Below are 20,058 nucleotides of genomic sequence, written 5' to 3'. Positions count from 1 at the left end.
CCAAATCCTCGCCTTTGAGGGACTGTCAAAACTTAACTACCATCAAGAGGGGCCCAGCTCTTCAACAACAACTGAACTTGAAATTAACAGCACAACATTCTTCTCAAAATTTCCCTTTGTGCCTCTGGCTTCAGGTCAAAACCGGCCACCTTGCTGATGTCATTAAGGGCTTCAATCACCACGTTACCCATTTTCCCGCACTACCACACGCTCCATCCAAGCATATCAATCCCTCCACGGCTCGATCCCGGGTCCATATAGAATTTATCTCATTCAAATTAATTTAGAAAGAAGTTACTTAGTTCAAAATGCCGCCGAAAAAGAAGGGCAATAAGAAGCAGCAGGACGATTGGGAAGCCGAGCTAGGCGAGTCCATCACGCCCACAAACGGCCAGCCTGATAACGCCGCCGAGTCCAATGCCACACCCAATGAAGATGATGATGAAATGGGGGGCGGCCTTTTGGCTGCCTTGAGGAAAAACAAGAACCGCAAGGCAAAGAAAGGCAAGGCCGTTAATAATGATTTTGTCGAGGGCGAAGATCCTACCGCTGGTCTCGAGAGCAAAGAGCCCGAGGAAGCTACATTCGATGAGGATGATGTATTCGCGGGAACTGCTAAGAAGCCAAAGCCTACTGCGAAGGATGAGCCTTCAAAACAGAAGACAAAGGATGCGGAAGAGGGAGGAAAAGTGAAGTCGAAGAAGGAGAAGGAGAAGGAGAAGAAGGAGAGAGAGAAGCAGAGAAAGAAGGAACAGGTTCGTGGCTGTTCTACTTTTAAAAAGCTATATTGTGGTTTTGTTATTCAATGTTAATTTACTTTGGTATTTAGGCTGCGAAAAAGAAGGCTCAAGGACCGGCTGCTACTCCAGCACCGAAGGCAGAGCCTGCGAAAGCTGCCGAGCCTGAACCAAAAGCCGAACCTACTTCCGCCCCAGAGACTACTGGTAAGAAAAGAAAGGTCCCGGCTCACCTTGCCGCTATTCAAAGACAGCAAGAATTGCTTCGGAAACAACAAGAGGAACAAGAGCGCCTTGCAGCCGAAGAACAAGCTAAAGAAGAAGAGAGACTACGAAAGATAGAGGAAGAGGAGCGGAAGAAGGAAGAAGCACGTCAGAAGAAAAAGGAAAAAGAGCGAGAGAAAAAAGAACAGCTGCGCAGAGAAGGGAAGCTACTCACAAAGGCTCAGAAGGAAGCCAAAGAGCGTAATGAGATACGCATGAAACAGCTATTGGCTGCTGGCGGCAAGGTTGCCGGTCTCGAGCAAGATTCCGAGCCCGTGGAGAAAAAGAAACCGGTTTATGACAATAGAAAGAGACGTGGACCAAGAGGACGGGAGGAGGTTGATTTGGAAGCTGCAGCAGCAAGAGCCGAGGCTCAGCGCCAGGCTGAAGAAGAGGAGAGAAAGAAGCGAGAGGAAGAGGAGAAGGCAGCTGCTGAGGCAGCGGCCAAAGCTAAGGAAGAAGAGAGCGACGATGGTATCAAGGACAGCTGGGATGCTCCTTCGTCCGATGAAGAGGAGGAGGCGGAAGCGGAAGCGGACAAAGAACCGTCAGCTAAACTATCCCCAAATGCCGCAGATGGAAAAGTGGAATTGCCGACGCGGCAGAAACCTACCGATGGCTCCCCAGAAGAGTCCGAGTCTGAGGAATCCGAGGAAGAGGGAACTGCATCACAACGAGCTATAGCCCAGAGGAAAGCAGAAGCCGCTGAGCGAAGAAGGAAGCAGCATGAAGAGGCCCTGGCAGCTCGATCCAAAGACCACTTGCGATCTCCCATTTGCTGTATTCTTGGACACGTCGATACAGGGAAGACGAAGCTGCTTGATAAGATTCGACAGACCAACGTCCAGGAAGGAGAAGCTGGTGGTATCACTCAACAAATCGGTGCTACCTACTTCCCCTCAGAAGCCCTTAAGCAGAAAACCGCTGTCGTCAACAAGGATGGCAAATTCGAGTTCAAAGTCCCCGGTTTACTGATTATTGATACACCTGGTCACGAGTCCTTCTCCAACTTGCGCTCTCGGGGCTCGTCACTCTGCAACATTGCCATTTTGGTTGTTGATATTATGCACGGACTCGAACCACAGACCCTTGAGTCCATGAGATTGCTGAGAGATAGAAAAACGCCATTCATCGTTGCATTGAACAAAATTGATCGTCTCTACGGCTGGAAGAAAATTGATAACAATGGCTTCCAGGACAGCTTGGCGCTTCAGAATAAGGGCGTCCAGAACGAATTCCGTGATCGTCTTAATAAGACTAAACTCGCCTTTGCTGAGCAAGGGTTCAACTCCGAGCTATTCTGGGAAAACAAATCCATGGCTCGCAACGTCTCCTTGGTTCCTACTTCAGCTCATACCGGAGAAGGTGTTCCCGACCTCTTGAAGCTTCTTGTTACTCTCACGCAGGAACGCATGACAAACAAGTTGATGTATCTGTCAGAAGTTGAATGCACTGTCCTTGAAGTCAAGGTCATTGAAGGTCTTGGTACCACCATTGACGTCGTTTTGTCAAACGGTATTCTTCGCGAAGGCGACCGAATAGTACTTTGTGGTCTCAACGGTCCTATAGCGACGAACATACGAGCGCTTTTAACACCTGCTCCTCTCAAAGAACTTCGTATCAAATCGCAGTATGTTCATAACAAGGAAGTTAAAGCTGCATTGGGTGTCAAGATCGCTGCCAACGACCTAGAACATGCTATTGCTGGATCTAGACTCTTGGTGGTTGGACCCGACGACGATGAAGAGGACTTGGAAGACGAGGTCATGTCTGATTTGGAAAACCTCCTCAGCAAGGTCTCTAAAGATAATCGTGGAGTCAGCGTCCAGGCGTCGACTCTTGGTTCTCTTGAAGCCCTTCTTGAGTTCCTTAAAGTATCCAAAATTCCTGTGGCAAATATCTCTATTGGTCCTGTGTATAAACGTGACGTGATGCGTGCAGGCACTATGTTAGAAAAGGCCAAGCAATTTGCTGTTATGCTTTGCTTTGATGTTAAGGTCGACAGGGAAGCACAAGCCTACGCAGATGAAGTTGGCGTAAAGATCTTCACCGCCGATATTATCTACCATCTATTTGATGACTTTACAAAGCATATGGAAGAACTTTCTACCAAGAAAAAGGAGGAAGCAAAACTTCTGGCAGTGTTTCCTTGTGTTCTGCAGCCTTCTGTTATATTTAACAGGAAGGATCCTATTGTCATTGGTGTTGATGTGATCGAGGGCAATCTGCGACTGCTCACACCGATTGCTGCTGTCAAGACTAACCCTGTGACTGGCGCCAAAGAAATATTTAATTTAGGAAGAGTGTATGTGAACATCTCCCTGCTGTGCATTGTGATTGTAACTGACATATATCTTCAAGGCAATCTATCGAACGTGAACACAAGCAGATTCCTATGTGCAAGAAGGGTCAGCCGTCTGTTGCTGTCAAAATTGAAGGTCCTAACCAACCAGCTTATGGCCGTCAATTGGAGGAGAAGGACGTGCTTTACTCGCTCATTTCCAGACAGAGTATTGATACATTGAAGGAATTCTATCGATCGGATGTCTCTATGGACGAATGGGCATTGATCAAAAAGTTGAAGCCTCTGTTTGATATCCCATGATTGCATGCATGCCATGTAGATTGTCTGATTGTGTTGTCCTTGCGACTCAGTCTAAATGATTATTGACTTGCTCTCGCCTCTCCTGCACTCTCTTACGACTCTTTGTTACCTGCTTTCCCAGCCCGGATCAGACTGGGATTTGCAGAGAAAATGAAAAATCTTACGACATGATAGAAAAATTGAAGCAAAACCATATTGGCATTTTGATGGTGATGGTCTCCTAACGCAGAATGCCTTCAAGTCGCAACCTATCCCCCTCTTTATGCCTTGTTTTGATGCGATAATTTCTTCTCTGTATATGATATACACTGATAGATTATCTTCATTCTTGGATATCACAGAATATGCTCTTGATAGGACTATCAAGGCTAGAATGCCAGGAACTAAGATTGAGTGTATATCCAACATTTGAAGCAGCATCACACTCAACGATATATTTACATTATAAATTCCTGTTATCAGGAAATAAACCTAATCTCCAGTATTCCACCGTATATACAAAACTCTTCGGCCAACGTAACCGTCGCAACACCCACCTGCCTCCTATCCTACTATATACTCCGTACATACTGTACCTACAATACATGGACCGCTTTAAGACCTCGTCCTTGAAGAAGCCGTTCTCCGCACCTCACGATAAATAACTCATTCACTCTCCTTGCCCTTTCCATTTCTCCACCTTCCCTCCCTTTTTCTCCCAATCCAACCACGACCCATCATACACTCCAATTCTCGACCTATCGTACCCTGCCTGCACCGCCAATTCCGCCGCCGCCCGCGCGCGCACTCCAGCCCGGCAGTAAAACACAATATCGGCATCTGCCGCGTGCGCATCAGTGCTAGCGCCGTTGGATGTGGCTTGCGGGATTCCTGGTTTGGAGAAGCCGAAGCGGGTGAGAAATTCATCGGGGGTAAGGAAGAGAGCGTCGGGTTGGGAGTTGAGTGGGATCGAGAGGGAGGAAGGGATTATGCCGGTGGATACGAGCTCCTTGGGTTCGCGAACATCGATGAAGATGGTGGGTTTGCTGGTAGGCTTGGTGATTTGGGAAGTTATCTGTGGGCGGTTTTGTGGTTAGTTGTTGTGAGGGCGGGTAAGCGGGTGTGGGGAGGATGGGTTTACGTCGTCGAAGTTCCATTGCTTGAATTGGGGTTGATCTTTTGCGCTGGAATTGCTGGGAGCGTCGAACCGGGCGGTGGAACCGGAGAAGAGGCGGATTTGGGGGATGACTCGCGTTTGGAGACTTGCTCGCGGGACAGCCTGCGGCTGGGAGCGTATGGCGGCGAGGCGGAGGGGTGATGCCCGCGAAACTGCCCGCGGGGCACATGCGATGCCCTTAGGTGAGAAGAAAGATGTAATTGCGCGCTTTGAAGCCATTGTGCAGCCGATCACTCCCTTGAAGGCAATATCAATAATCAGGCTGCTCTGCAGATGTTCGCTGTGAATGTCTTGACAGCAGAACAGCTCGGAGTTGATGTTACAACCGGCCTGGATGATGTCAGCAGGCTAGTTAACGTAATTCCACAACCGAGCGGGACAACCAAGCAAGCGGGACACCAAAATACACATACCAAAACTCAACTTTTCGCTCTCTTATATCTCAACAACATTGTTGAATATAGGCTTTAGAATTTATATGTAGAGTATATAGACACTTAATAAACAGTCTTATCAATTTTATTTATTTATTATTTGCAAAGATACTTTGATACATGCTAGTAAAAAGATAAATACTATAACTCTATTTGACAATGTGACGGTTAGCTGGCGGCCGAACGAACATGGCGGATTTTGCTGCCCTTTTTTGGCGCCTGCTAACTGCTGACTCTCAATCATCACATGACTCAATCACCATGCCATAGCAGAAATGGGGAGGATTTGTAAACCGTAGATCCACTAGTCCCGATACGTTTACGTCGGAATATATGTTTATCTGAATCCACGGTTGTTTGGAAGTTTAAAAATATATACATTCTGAATTTGGAAATGTAGCTTCTGATCCTCAATGTAGAAATCAGGAAACATTGAAACCCCTGATCAACAAATATATCTAGGAATGTTCAGGATACCTTTTCAGGTTTATAAATGTGGAGGGAAACCATTATAGTATAGAAACCATTATAGTATAGAAACCATTATAGTATAGAAACCATTATAGTATAGAAACCATTATAGTATAGAAACCATTATAGTATAGTTACCCCAGCAGACACTGGAGAGAGAAATTGGATTTCAACTAATGCACAATACTACATACATCAAACCACCTGATCCACCTATAAAAAGGAAATGCTCCAAGTACAGTTGAGAAAGATAGTTGGCAGAGCAGAATCTAGTTCAAGTCTTTTGAAATCTTTACTGACAGGTATAGTGTAAAGGCTTGGTTTGTGGATTGCAGGTAGGCTAATTATATGAATCTCATTCTGATTCACCTGCAAAATCAGCAAATCCAGTACCCTCTCACACTGAATTTCATGAGCAGAGAACATAGCAAAAAAAACCCTTCAGCAGCTGCCCTGATTGTGGGTGAATATGCATCTTATTTATCTAATCTTGGTGCCTGATGCATAAGTATACTCAACTAGATTATTGAGTTTCAATGTAGTGCAATGTGCATCTCTATTGAATATAAAGATTAGCTTTTGAAATAATTAGATTGGGGTCAAACCTCTGCCAAGCATATGTTAATATACCCAATCACTGCTGTATAAAAGTCAGAGCTTTTGCAAAAAGAAATGCATAACTAATAGTTTGAAAAGTCACATGCTTTGTAAATCAAGTAATTCCATGACTTTGTGGCTAGCTGGTAGTCAGCAGTAGGCATTGATTAAGATATGGAAGAGAATGGTAACATATAAATCATTGGCTTTGTCAGCATTCTCATCATCATCTTGTTGCTTATTGTATTCCAATCACATGAGATCTTGCATGAGAATTAGACATTTACAATAAAGTTGCTTCATCTGGCTGGTGATATAGAGTTCTGATTTCATAAGAGCCCCATCAAGAGTCAAGAATATAGTGTGTTTGAAGCTCTCATGAATCAGTAAAACCTTTTCAATATTATGCTTGTTGATTTACTGCATAAATGCTTTATATTCATGGTGTTTATTCTTTCTGATCAGTACATTGCAGTTATTTGGCACAGCATACTTCTTTGTCTGATTGATATAGTGCACCCTGATATGTATGTTTGATTGATGTTTCAAAGCATGTAATATTTTATCTGCTTTCAGAGTAATACTGATAGTGTTGATTGAAATATTCTCTGTTGGAGATGTAACAATCTAATTAAACACTGGTGAATTCTGCCATGATCTCAGTATCCATACTGCCCAGCTAGCTGACTGTGGTGCCTTGGCAGTCATGATAGTAGCATCTATCACTTTCTGAAGCATAGTTCAGATATTGGCAATCACACTTTTAAGTTCATTGTACCCAACAGATGTCTGAGAAGTTAATAATGAATTACTTCTTGTAATAGCACTAAAGATTTTAGCAAGCAACAAACACAGAATATTGAGATTAATTAACTGTTTATTAAAGAAGTTATAGAGAGCCTGCTGAACAACAGTCTGAATCTAGTCAGACTTTAGAGCAAAGCAGAGTATAATTGGAATTATAATTAAAGCTCAGATATGTTTCTGGATTTGGTAGAACTCCAGATGGATAATTAGAGACTGCAGTTGGGCCCAGTATCTCTGAAATAGAAATCTCTGTAGAGTTTGGCAGTATTTCTTCTGCCCCTCAGATATCAATATATGTGATATCAATAATATATGTGCAATTTTGGACAGGTCCAAAAATTCACTATGACAGAGATCAGAGAGAAAAAATATCACCAGATTCAGTGCCAGACAGATCTTCAAAACTGGAGAACTTTTCTTGACTAATTCATGGGTCTTCCACAGTGCTTCTTGCTTCTGAACAATCTGCTTTGCCTTAATTTCAGCCCACAAATTAAGTAACTGATAATAGTATTGGCTGTGTTTCATCAAGTTGAAATTCATATTAAATCTCTCTGCATCAGAGACAGTACAGCTCTGACAGAAGACTGTTGCAGTAGAGTGTTTGATTCCAGCATTATTATTTTGCTGCAGCATATTATCAAGATAAGCAATACAAGAAGCAATAACCCTGACAGTTTCTTCACCAGTTACTATAATATCAAATTCTCTTTCAACTGCTTGTAAACTGGGAGCCAACACCTCCACAACATTGGGAAAATTTGTAGTATAAGATCCAAGAGCAATTGTATATACATTGTTTTGTTGTCTTCTTTCAGAATCATTAAGTTCTGCAGAGATTATATAGAAGCCAGTTATATTTTGATACATATTCTGATATAGACTGAATCTGTCAATGAACAGCTGGAAGAGAATGAATATAGTTCTCTTGATAGAGTTATCTGAACAGAGCATCTTGATCAGTATATTTCTTTTATATGCCACAATTTCCAGTTCACCCTGGAGCAGAGTGCTAAGTCAGAGCTCTTGTACAGATAATATGTTGCAAATTATATTTATCACTTGTTATACAAAGAGCCCATTTATTTCTGAGGGTTTGTAGCTACTCAATCTGTTAAAGATGTAGTCAAGATGGACATCCAGTCAGGCTAGAATATTGTCTTCATGTATGATGTGAGTTTTCTGGTCTTTCAGTAAGAGCAGCTCATTCAGGCAAAGCAGAGATCTCAGAGAATGGATTCTTTTATTAAAGCTGTTGGCAGTAATAGTGTTCTGAATAATAAGAATAATTTCACTAGATTTTATGCAGACCAGTCTTCAGTCCTGACCCACAAATTAAATTCTTCTGATATAGATTTCTTGTTCATTTCAAGTACACCTACATACAGCATTATTGCACCTGAAATAAACAAAATCAGAAGAAAAGACTGATATTCTGTCAGGATACTATACAAAGTCATCCAACAAACATCTAATAGAGCTCCCCCAGCTCCATGATTGCCACAATTCAGTCAGATTATCAACTAGGTTGGCCATACCAATATGTATCTTCTTGCAAAATACAGGAGACCTTGCCAGTAATAACAAAAGAGCCACAGAATCTTAAAAGAATAAATTAGATGTGAGAGATATCTGTATTAGTTGCTTCTCAGCAGGTGAAAGAGTTGGCATTTTCAATAGAACAGCCAGTATGGATGCCTGTTGGATGAGAAGCATAAAAAATTAAGCTCTGCATTTCTTCTTTAATGTGCTCAGCCCCAATAATAGAGATCTCAGTGTACTGATATCTTCAGGAATCTGTAAGACTTCCTGCAGTGTCTTGTAGTGTCAGTGAGATATTCCTGATTTTTTGCACTATAATTCTAAAGTGAGTGTGAAGTGGTCCAGTATTTCATCAGGCTCCACACATGCATGGACTAGGATCTCTGACAGATCATTTATTGTAGTCAGAATGTAGATCTCAGCTGGCTGATTGTCCAATAAATTCTCTAGTTATGAATGAAAATCAGAATCTCCATTGCCAATCAGATGCACTGAATGTAATATAGTCTGTAATCAAGGTTTGAATTCAGACTCTTCATACTGTTGTGATTTATTATTATCAACTGATTCCATAAGTAGAGCTGCTACTGCTTCTTATATAATCTCCTGCACTCTGATATCTTCTAATTCAGAATGAGTGTCAGATAGAGTGTCAGACAGAGCATCAGAGATATCTGAAAGACTTGCTGCATTCTGTACACAGTGATTAGAATGATGCAGGCTGATAGAGAATTTAAGATCTTACATTCAACTCTGACTTCTCAGTTTGATTGTTCAGCTGAATGTTGAATTCTACTGAAGATAAAATATAATTGCAATCTTATAATTCCTGCAACAAATGGGCATGCTGTCTGTGCCTTTGAAACTGCAAGGCTGGAAATAGTAAATAAAGTCATCTTCTCCAAAATATATAGTTCTGTATGCATCTTATGTATCTTGAATGTTGCATGTTTGCTCAAGATTTATACACCAGTTTCCACAGTGATTGAGTTTCAAGTTGCAGAAACAGTAAGAGTTGCTGTGGAATTTCTTTAAGACAAAGTATGTAGAAATTAGAAAGAAAATTGCTGTTTAATTAGGGAATCAGACATATTATAGCAAAGTTGAATGTTAGAGCAGCTGCAAAATGTGCTAACTGTGCTGCAGACCAACTGTAATATTCTGATCATCTAGATCTGTAATTGGCTCTAAGAGATGCAAGATCAGTAATGATCTGCATTCTTCTGGGTGATTGACCTATTTCAAAGAAATCAATCACTTAGTGGTATTGAATTTTAGAATGTAGAAGAATATGAATATGAATCTGAATAGCAACTTGGGCAGTTAAATATGCTCCAAGTCAACTATATAATAGATAGCAAACCTCTTTAAAATTCAAGCATTCACTCTTATTCATTCTCACTTCACTCTGAACCATGGCAATCCAATAGCCAAAATGTCAGAGACACAGAGCATGTCAGTACCAAAAAAGACAGCTTGCACATTTCCATGGCCCTAATCACACAGCATGTTAAAGACTCAAGAAGCATTATTTGGTTCAAATACAAGTACCCAAACTGAAGTATTCTCTAATCATACAGAGATTGAAAAGTGGGTTCAAGTAATGAAGCATGAGATACAAAATCAGATGCAATGAGTCTATATATCAACATTAAATACTGACCCAATTTCAGATACCATCCAGAAGATGCTGAGTCTTGAGAACTAGAAAGTCAGAAATAACTTATATTTTTGTGAAGTTTTCAGACACATGTCAGATCTCTGTAAAGATTGGAAATATAAGATCTTAAGTAGCTTGAAGATCAAAACAATATCTCTAAACTTCTAGTTATAGTATAAACTGATCTCATTTGCAGAATCATGTCAGGAAATGTATTGAACTCAGCTTAACTAAGAATTCTAATTTCAGACTTCATGAAATAACCAATTAACAAAAGCTGATCAGCTATTTTACTCAATTGTTCAAGTGGGATCAATTCTGTAAAGTCTTTTACTGGGTCAAGCTGTGTGTTGATTTTAAGAAGTCAGCTCCACAAGAGAAATGGTATTTTGAATATAAGTTAATGATAAATCTTAATTATCATGATTTCTGCTCTGATAATTATAGCAATAGAGGTGTATGCAAATTTAGCAGCATATGTGAAGCTATATCTTGATGACAACAGTCTGAAACAGAACATATTCACTTTGTTAATCTACATCTGAAATTCTGTACTCAAGCTCTGGAACTGCTTGACACAGAAACCAGGACTGAGAGATATTAATTTGAACAACTTTGCCTGACAGAAGGTTCAATCAAGAAAGCCAAAGACTGTTTATATTAAGACTTTGCCAGAAATTCTGGATGTGGTTCAGTTGATATCTAGTATGTCATTCAGGGAACCTGATTCATATCTGGCTCAGGCAGTGCAAGCTCTGTGGGAGCCAGAAAATAATAATTCAGACAAGAAGAATTAGAATTCTTTGCAGAATATTACAGAGAATTATTTTGAGACTGCAACAAATTGGCCTGTCTGTTTAAAGAAATCTGCACCAGCTGCAACTGATTGCAAGCCCTGAAAGAGACACAGATTCTAGTTAAATACATAAAAAGATGCCTTCTCAGATTAAAATTGACTGTTAGTTTGTGCTTCAAAATAGATTTCAGGGTTTGATATCTAGACTTCAATGCAATGCTCTGTTATATCAATGCTTGCAAGAGCCAAATTTCACTATATTTAATATATATCTCTTTATTGTTTGCTGTAATCAGCTGTAGAAGCTCTAAGCAAAATGAGTTAGCACTTAGTAATGTTTAATATTCATATATATGGCACACATTGACAAGTCTTGTTCATGCAAGCAAGAAACCACCAAGGCCTGCACTAATTATACAGAAGATAAAAAAGTCTGTACTTCTGTCTCTTCAGAGATACAGAAGAAAGTGGCAGTATTACTGTCTGATTATGATAATTTTCTCAGACTTAAGAACATAATACTTCAAGAAGAACTGAAAACCAGTATAGCAGAATAGACTGCTGATCTCAGTAAAATACTTGTCAAAATAATATCTCTGTTAGTTCAAACTGACAACTCTCTCTCTTCTCCCTCTTTTAATGCTGAAGTTGGTGCTGCCACTTTGACAGTATTGGAAAAGCTTGTATCTATTCAAGCTAAATAAAAAGAGCTTGCAGAGCACACATTCTGCTCTGTCAAGATAAATTAAACTGATTAAAGATTATATATTCAACTTATACTAATGCAGTTATATATATAGAATATTAAAAGAATCTTGACCAACATCTGTCAGAACTTAAAGTTCAATTATTTATCTTCTGCAGTCAGTATACTTGATATAATGTCAGGATGAATTGAACTGACTTTAATATTTAATGACAGAAAAAGCAAAAGACAGAAGAAATTATTTATGAATCAGTAATCAAGATAGACTAATTTGCTGCTGTTCTGCTCTCTACTGTATCTACTTCTCTCTCTCTCTCCCTCACTCCAATCATATCTTCTCTCTTTGTTCAGTCACAGCTGAACCTATCTGTGTTGGGCCTGTCTTTAACTGAAGACAGCCAAGCTAATTTGCTCAAAAGTATCATCAAGCAGTTCAAATGAGCTCACTCTGATAATTCTTCTGCACTCACTTTACATCCTATCCTCAAATCAGAGACTCCAACCAGTGAGAAGGCTCCTGAAACTTAAAAAAAAAAAAAATTTATTATAATTTAAGTTGTGCAGGTGGTTCTGTAAACACTTAGTAGTTAATTTCTAGCAATTAAAAAGCTTCTGAATTGGGTTCAAAACCCTTAATTGATGCATCATATGTTCTGAATTCTATATATTTCAGACCCTTTATACATGCATTGTAAATATATGGTGGATCTATAGTTTCAAGCTTGTGATCTGTGGTTCAACAGGTCGCGTCGGATAAACATTTTCCGATGGTTGCCCGAAAAGCTCATTTTTCTGGTCAGGTGACCACAGCCCTTCCCTCCGTCCACACCCACAATATCCATGGCCCTTGGCACTAATTTTTGTGGCCCTCCTTCACCCTTGTTCACCCTTGCTCAACCTTGCTCACCCACTCACTCACCCTGCAGAGAAGGGAGCTGTTTTGATGCTTCACCTCTGCCAATTCTGGCTCCCCCCTGGATCATCATGTTCTCTCCAGTTTCAGGCTCTGTCATGCTAATCATGTCATCTCCAGTTCCATTCTATCTCTCACTAATATCTCACTCAGCACTGCAGTTTGGTTCTCATTTACAAAAGCACTTATTAACTCAGTTCCTCACTTCTGATTCTCTCTTGAGTCTGAACGCATGGCCATCTGGCAGAAACTACAAAGAAGAAAAGCCATCATTCCATCCCTTTTTCAGGATTTCTACTATCTCAAGGGGGGTGTTCACTGCTTGAGGCAGCTGGTCAACCTCAGCAAGTTCACTCCCACACTGCAGAGCATGCTTCTGAGTATTTACAGACTGCCTGATGATGCAGGAGCCAACTACCCAGTTCAGATATCAGAGACTGGCTTCTGACAATGTCTAGTGGCTCTGGCTGAGTGTGCAAAGCTCAGATACAATCAGCTCTTTCTATATGCCAACCAACACTCTGCAGAGATGCTGCTGCAACTGAAAAACAATAATCTTGTGGCAAAACCCAGTTATGAAAGTAACAAGACTGCAATCTACAAGATGGCTGCTCTTGCCTGACAGTTGAATTTTGACTCACTGCAGATCCAAGAGCTTGTCAAGAAATCTCCCAATCAGCAGATTGTGTGGGTTGCCCTTCTCAAAGCTTGGAAGCCTGATTGCTATCAATTCCCTGGTGACACCCTCAAATGCCTAGTTGATTGTGTTGTAGAAAGGCTTGGCCCTTGCCCAACCTCATGAGAGCCAATCAGATTGCCGGGCTGCCATCAGTAGGGAGGTTGAACAGAAGCAGCATTGCAGACTTTTATGGGCCAAAGCTCAAGAACAGGATTTACCATCTCTGTTTATGGACCAGATGCATGCGGACAATATGCCTGCTGGTAATAAAGTCACCATGCTCTTTGTGAGACAACATGTCTATTTTGCTTTCTTTGGTGAGCCATCAATAACTCCACCACCCCTCCAGGCCAGGGCTGAAGTGTCTTCTTTGGAACAAGTTGGGTCCAACTTACCCATGTCACCACTCTTTGTTCCGAGGCCAGCAGCAATGATGGTAGCAATTGGGATAGGCACCATCCTCAGGAAACCCGCCGAGAACAACAGTATCAGAAGAATAGGGAGAAGGAACATCAGCAGCAAGAAAAACAAAGCCAAAGGCAGTCATCAGGAGCTGAACACCAAATGCTGACCGCCCAAGCCTATTCAGCTGCTCCTCAAGAGTCAACCATTCACAGTCCCCTTGAAGAAGTCCAGGCGAGTGATTACATTCTGTCGTGGGTTGATATGCCACCCATCCTGGAAGATATCAGCGAAGAACATGTTGGTCTAGAGGAACCGGATCCAATGCAGCTGTAAGAGGTTGTAGACAAGCAGTTGGAGAGGGAAAATGAGGAGCAAGAACATATTTACTGTTGGTCCTCAATTTGGTTAGTCTCCTAACTCCAGTGGAACAGCACATACCATCCTCACAACGTCAGACAAGATCCCTCTGCTTTCAATCCCCACCCCAGACAAAGGCTCTTCGTTTTGACGCATCATGACAACAGAGGTATGCAAAACACTTTCAAGAGGAAGACACAAGTCTGATTTCAATAGCGAATCAAGGAAATTTGCTGGCCTCTTGAGAACAATCACCCGCCTGTTTGAGGGAATTAATCCTGTGAGTCTGTTGCATTTTGTGTCTTGCTTCAGCTCTGATGATGTCAGGAATTCTCGCAAAGCTGTTTGAATTTTGAGAGATGGTTATTACAACGTACCCCAGAACAACTTCTGCCATCCAAAACTGTTTACCATTGTAGTCAGGCCATCATGATCCTAGTGATGGCTGCGAAAAGACCACAAACGCCAATGGAACAATTGTTACGCGACCTTTGCCTGACAATGTAAACGCGGCAGAATCAACTCTCACCGGATAGGCTGGCGACAGCAATGGGGCAGGCAGCACGAATGATAGCAATGGCAACACTGCTATCATCAACACCAACACCAACATCAACACCAACAATACCACCACCGCAGAAGTTCCGCTTGACGCTGAAGGCAATGCGACAACCGAAAGGATCACCAACACCGAAGCGGCTACCAACAGCAAGGAGACTGCTGCCACTGAGGATAGCAACGACAATGGAGCAATTCAGCCGAAAGCTTACTTCAGTGAATTTGATCTCCCTCAAAAGGAAGTAGAGAATCTTGTGAGCCTTGCAAGATCCATCGTTGATGGAGAGGAAGCAGAAAAGATTGTGACGGCATTTGAAAGAGATTATGCCGAGCATCCACATCTGTTCTGGGATATGTTCTCAGGAAATCTCAAGATGGAAAACTCTCTCGACAACCTTCTGTCCGCAATTTCTCACTTTAAGAGTTCAAGTCCACTGGGCCGCCGACTCCTGTTGAGACGACTATATCAGGATGTAGATTGCATCGCACAAGCTGAGGAGGAGAATTGGTTACAATGCTGAGGAGGGGATGGGTCAACTAGCAATCAAAGTTTCAGGGTCTTTGCTTTTGAAAGATGTCTGGGAAGGAAATCAACGCCTGCAGAACTCGCCAGATTATGATGTGGTGAAAGGCTTTCTCAGTTGGAGAGTGGCTGTCTAGTGGGATTTGGGCAGCCTCACTGGACAATGTGAGTCGACACTGCTGTTTTAGGTCCATAGCTAACTTAGTCCGATAGATTGGAACGTGGGTTGTTGTTAGAAGGGGCCCAGATACTGGACGGTTACCTTCGCACGCGAAAGTTGTTTCGATCATATCATGTCTTTCACCCTTGGTTGATAATGTTCAGAACTTGTTCCCATCCTCGGGCAGCAAGAGAAAGTTCGGTGGAGAGCATGAAGGCAGGAAATCTACTACTGGAACAAAAGAACGCCCAGGCATAAGTGTATTTCGGCTAAGGAACATGCCTACTCAGGCTGGACGCGCTCATTCCCTCCAGATCTCGTCTAATCACCTCAGAACTGCCAAATAACTTTGACGTGGGTTGGCATGCGCATCCTGCAGCTACAAACGTACAAACAAGAACTGTTGCTCCACCGGTGTGGGAGACGCATCACTTCCGGGCGCCAACAAATTTGAATAGCGGTGCAGGGAGCAGCGAGAATCAGGAATCAGCCACGCAATCACGCACGCCGTGAACCCTTCCCCTAACCAAGAAATAAGAATTCCGCTCCCCCAGTTGGAGGCAAATCTCGACTGGGCAAGAATTCCCCTCGCTAGCGGATACGATTGGAGCAATCTGCCAAATCCCTTGATGGCGACAAGCAATCATCTCGAGAGAATCGATTGGGATAATCTGCCAAATCCCTTAATGGGGACAAGCAATTCCGAAAGCTATGGTTCGCAAACTTTTCCTACCTCCGCCAGCGCTTCCACTGAGTTTCCTGACGGTCAGGATGGCATTCAAACAATAGCTTCTTAACATAGGATATGGCTAAGGAGTGTATGTCTATCACTATAAAGGCATACTCTTCGACTTTCGGCTACGTACATATAAATTGAAGCGGGTCAAAGGGTTTGGAGACCTCACTGAGATGTTAAGTGACAGTAAGACTCTAGGACCTTCTAGCAGCTGAAAGATGCCGTTGAGCAATACCCAGCAAGCCGTCCGGCAGACGCAAGGTGAAGAATATTCGAAACTTGAACTGGGCAAGTAATCTAGTTGTCATGGGTGCTTACTCCCATGCTATTGCATATTCTAGATGGCTTCCACCTAGTAGAATTGTCCCAAGGCGACGGTTGCCTGGGCTAAGTTCAGCTTTGCAGTACGGAGATAAAACATACGGACTCGGACTGCGGCTTCATGATGAGGCTCAAGGGAAAGGGGTGGTGCGGCGATGATAGACCTCTTGCGGGACAGAGGATACCAATCATCATGTCCACCTCGTTGGGCCACTAGCAATGTAGGCATCTGTCTCAGCGCCAACAAGAATTGTAAAGCGTTTGCCTTGCATTGCTCTAAAACTCAATCAGCAGGATTCAGTAATAATTAAGGATATACAACCTGATAAATACATCTCGCCGGATAGCCTGCTGCGATGATTCTTTATCCACATCCATGGTCCACATCTAGCGAGCAGTAGATTATGAGCAAAAAGAGATTCAACATTGAATGAACACTTATCAGACGTAGCTTACTTTTTCAAATGCCTTTGAAGCTCTACACCTGCTGCCGTGATGATGGAATGATGAATATCGACAATGCTCCATGTCTTCATATCCTGATCGGTCGAGATGGTTATCCCTCTGATGACAATGCTGAAACCAGTTTTTACTAAGCCTTTTTATTTTATGATTGCTTGGATCATATCTTGTAATTAGTGACTCTGTAGATTGAGATTGTTTTCTTTTTTCTTTCATTAATTAAAACTACATTACGTATCCATATTTACACCACCTAGGCAAAGCATTACCAAACCAGAAGGGGAAAAAGAGGGCAAAAAAGAAAATGAAAAAAAAAAAAAAAAGAAATGAAAAGAAATGAAAAAGTCCGGGTATCCATATCTTTTTTAGGACCTGTCTCCCCCAGAAGAACCATGAACAGTCGTGGCATATGAAGCCAATTAAACAGTAACTAAGGTAAGAAGGGGTGGGAGGAAATTTTTATTGCGAAAGCATCAGATGCAAAACAGGCTGTTTGTTAAGGGTGAACATCATCATTGAAATGCAAAGAGGAGCTCATAGGAGAGCAACGAAAGTAGGAATATCTCGGATAGGCTCTCTCTATTAGGAGAATATCAGACATTCATGAAGTCATTTCAGTGCTTTTGGGAGGTTTTGGTCGCTCATGGTCTGGGGCGGAAAACAAGTGGGCAATCATCCTGATTTCTACGTTAGTTGGGAGATTCCATGTGGATCTGAGAATGCGACAGATACTAACCTGAGGGAAGATGGTAGCAAAGACCTTGATGTCTTCTGAGATAGGAGTAGCATGATGCTCCCAGTCCATCATCATACTAGCCTTGCCAATCATAGCCATAAGGTTCAGCTGAGCATATGTTTGTCCAAGGCAGTAGTGAGGGCCGGTGCCAAACACCAAGAAATTCTTAGCAGCCTTGTCAGCATCACCGGAAATCCATCGATCCGGATCAAAAGTCTCGGGGTTTGGATAAGCATCAGGATCATGGGTTGCAGGCCAGACGGATGGGACGATCATGCAGCCCTTGGGAAGCGTATAGTTAGGGGTAATAGGGAAGTCCTTTTTGGTCATATATGGAACCATGATCACAGGAGGTCGGTATCGGAGGGTTTCCCTGACCACAGCTCGGGTGTATTGCAATTGATCAAGAAGGTCCATCGTGATTTTACCATTCCGATCACCATTTCTCACAGCCAAGTTTTCTTCTCTGACCTTGTCAAGGACATCTGGACGATTGGCCATAAGCTGGAAGAGCCAGGTGCTGGCACTAGATGTAGCATCTTGCGAAGCGAACAGGAAGGTGAAGACAGTCTGCGCAATTTCGTAGTCGGAGAAATCCCGCAGGATGTGACTTGGCTTCTCGGAGTCATCGACCTGGATGCCCTTTGCAATCTTTTCGCGGTATTTGGCGGAATCCAACATCTGCTTGATCCAAGCGTCCATGATGCAGGTAACCTCTCCCCCCGCAGCCATCCGGACTTTGCTCTTAGCGGCGCATTTGCTAAACTCGTCCAAGACCATATCGGCAGCCTTCTTTCCGTACCATGATTTCGTGAAAGGTAGAATGATGGGGAAATTGACTAATTCCAACGCAGCAGTGATAAGATAGTAGTCGTCGGCGATCTTCTTGACGGCTGCTTCAGTCATGTAGTGTCCAACGAAGGTCCGGCAGGAGAGTGCACACATCAATTCACGCAAGTACGGCATCCAAGGAATAGGCTTGAAGTTGTTCTTCTTCGATTCTTCCAGGAAAAGCTTAAAGTATTTCTCGTAGACGTCATCCAATTGCGGCATATACACGGACAATGCGGAGCGGGTGAACAGGCCATTGAGACCCTTGCGGTATTCAACATGCTCCTTGCCATCCAAAAAGACCCAGTTTGTCTTGCCTAACAGCTTGTGCGCAGAGTCCACTACGCACGGCTTGACGTATGCAGGAGAATTGAAGACCTTTCGGGCCATGTCTCGAGTTGACGCGATCACGACGAACCTGCAAGGTTAATGCACGCCAACGTTAGCCTTGAAGCAGGTATGGGCCACCTGGAGTTATAGGATTGATTCACTTGAGACGCACTTGTGGAAGACAGAGACACAGCTCAATTCGCCGCTGGCCCATTTCGCCTTGTATTCTGTAAACTTCGGATTGACCGACTCTAGGAAGGGGCCCATGAAGGGAATCTTAAATCTTGGACCGACGATTGAACCCTTCAGCCAGATATATTTGACTGCAGCATGGCTGTTTAGTTATCTGTGTCCGAATTTTGATGACAACAGGCACGTTTCAGAAGCGACTCACTCTGATCGTAGGCGACGAGGAACATGAATAGAGCCAGCAAGGCCGACCAGCCGGTGAAACGGCTGTAAATGCCCATCACGAAACTGGATGGGTCCGAAGCCATTGAAGCTAGAGATGCATCCGCAGATGGCGATGCCATATTTCCCGCGACGCTCGCCATTATGGTGAGGGCGGAAGAAAAAGGGGTACTTCAGAGGGGAATATCCAAGCTCCAGCCGATTCACGAAAAACCCGTCCACCCTTAGCAAGAGAAAGGAGAGTATGTGAGCGAGTGAGCGCGTGAGAGATGGAGCTGGGCACGCGATGAGCAGACAGTGAGCCCGGTGATGGATGACAGACGGAGGAGGGAAGGGAGAAATGGAGGCGAAGAGGAGAAACGTGCAAGATTGACCGAATTAATTTGATTCTTTAACTAACTGTTAGCTTGGATAATTACTAAGTCCGGATCGCGATGTGCACGGATTGCGTACAGTACGACCGAGCATCCGTTGAACTGCGCCAGCCAACCAGAGCGCGTGAAAATGCCGGGATTTAGGAGAGTTGGCCAATCATAGCCAGATATTGCACAATACATTTCCGTTACGATGAATTCCCGTACAATACAGCCTAGCTTCCCGGCTCCTCGACTGCAGCCCGTCGTATTCGAGTGTAACGCCAACAGCTTCGAAAATCCTCCGTGTTCGATGCCAGTCCGCCGTCCAGCAGGAGGATTCCGGGCTCGAGCTCTGGAAAAATCCCCCGATCGAGGCACCCAACATCAAAGTTTTCTCCCAGCTGATCAGCGACCTGCAAATGGGCAGTGGGCTGCAGGCTTACCGCGCTCCGGTGGGCTGGGTTTGAGCGCACAAAGTTACCGCTAGTGATGTAATTGTGTCGTG

The 20,058-nt window shown here is 43.1% G+C and overlaps 5 protein-coding genes across 5 annotated transcripts; 3 read left to right on the top strand and 2 right to left on the bottom strand.

Moving 5' to 3' along the window:
• The first annotated feature begins 41 nt into the window (after positions 1-41).
• On the top strand, positions 42-3,908 carry D8B26_000487 (uncharacterized protein). Its single transcript, XM_003071301.2, has 3 exons — positions 42-755; positions 830-3,306; positions 3,363-3,908. The coding sequence occupies exons 1-3, from the start codon at positions 309-311 to the stop codon at positions 3,604-3,606; spliced, it is 3,168 nt and encodes a 1,055-aa protein (XP_003071347.1). The 5' UTR covers positions 42-308; the 3' UTR covers positions 3,607-3,908.
• A 73-nt stretch (positions 3,909-3,981) lies between these two features.
• D8B26_000486 (uncharacterized protein) lies at positions 3,982-5,093 on the bottom strand. The gene is made up of 2 exons (XM_003071300.2): positions 4,727-5,093; positions 3,982-4,660 (listed from the first exon to the last, which is right to left on the bottom strand). Exons 1-2 carry the CDS (start codon positions 4,979-4,981, stop codon positions 4,256-4,258), a joined length of 660 nt encoding a protein of 219 aa, XP_003071346.1. The 5' UTR covers positions 4,982-5,093; the 3' UTR covers positions 3,982-4,255.
• An 8,838-nt stretch (positions 5,094-13,931) lies between these two features.
• Positions 13,932-14,105, top strand: D8B26_000485 (uncharacterized protein; the record flags this gene model as incomplete). The annotated part of the gene is made up of 1 exon (XM_066123244.1): positions 13,932-14,105. One exon carries the CDS (start codon positions 13,932-13,934, stop codon positions 14,103-14,105), a length of 174 nt encoding a protein of 57 aa, XP_065979318.1.
• Positions 14,106-14,558: 453 nt separating this feature from the next.
• D8B26_000484 (uncharacterized protein) lies at positions 14,559-15,208 on the top strand (the record flags this gene model as incomplete). The annotated part of the gene is made up of 2 exons (XM_066123243.1): positions 14,559-14,567; positions 14,666-15,208. 2 exons carry the CDS (start codon positions 14,559-14,561, stop codon positions 15,206-15,208), a joined length of 552 nt encoding a protein of 183 aa, XP_065979317.1.
• A 1,858-nt stretch (positions 15,209-17,066) lies between these two features.
• On the bottom strand, positions 17,067-19,544 carry ERG5 (RNA polymerase C-22 sterol desaturase). Its single transcript, XM_003071298.2, has 4 exons — positions 19,181-19,544; positions 18,959-19,109; positions 17,626-18,874; positions 17,067-17,566 (listed from the first exon to the last, which is right to left on the bottom strand). The coding sequence occupies exons 1-4, from the start codon at positions 19,338-19,340 to the stop codon at positions 17,531-17,533; spliced, it is 1,596 nt and encodes a 531-aa protein (XP_003071344.1). The 5' UTR covers positions 19,341-19,544; the 3' UTR covers positions 17,067-17,530.
• Positions 19,545-20,058: the final 514 nt, after the last annotated feature.

The sequence above is a fragment of the Coccidioides posadasii genome, chromosome 1 (genome assembly GCF_018416015.2).
Source record: "Coccidioides posadasii str. Silveira chromosome 1, complete sequence".
NCBI classification, from domain to species: domain Eukaryota; kingdom Fungi; phylum Ascomycota; class Eurotiomycetes; order Onygenales; family Onygenaceae; genus Coccidioides; species Coccidioides posadasii.
Note: the sequence above shows the minus strand (reverse complement) of the source record. Positions and strands in the feature narration are given on the sequence as shown.

Bases quoted from the DNA above. Each gene is read 5' to 3' on its own strand.
- D8B26_000486 (XM_003071300.2), bottom strand. From the start codon at position 4,981: ATGGCTTCAAAGCGCGCAATTACATCTTTCTTCTCACCTAAGGGCATC. The intron at 4,661-4,726 runs GTAAACCCATCC...AACCGCCCACAG, and splicing joins AGCAATGGAACTTCGACGAC to ATAACTTCCCAAATCACCAA.
- ERG5 (XM_003071298.2), bottom strand. From the start codon at position 19,340: ATGGCGAGCGTCGCGGGAAATATGGCATCGCCATCTGCGGATGCATCT. The intron at 19,110-19,180 runs GTGAGTCGCTTC...GCCATGCTGCAG, and splicing joins CCTCGTCGCCTACGATCAGA to TCAAATATATCTGGCTGAAG. The intron at 17,567-17,625 runs GTTAGTATCTGT...CGTAGAAATCAG, and splicing joins TTGCTACCATCTTCCCTCAG to GATGATTGCCCACTTGTTTT.
- D8B26_000487 (XM_003071301.2), top strand. From the start codon at position 309: ATGCCGCCGAAAAAGAAGGGCAATAAGAAGCAGCAGGACGATTGGGAA. The intron at 756-829 runs GTTCGTGGCTGT...TTTGGTATTTAG, and splicing joins AGCAGAGAAAGAAGGAACAG to GCTGCGAAAAAGAAGGCTCA. The intron at 3,307-3,362 runs GTATGTGAACAT...TATATCTTCAAG, and splicing joins ATATTTAATTTAGGAAGAGT to GCAATCTATCGAACGTGAAC.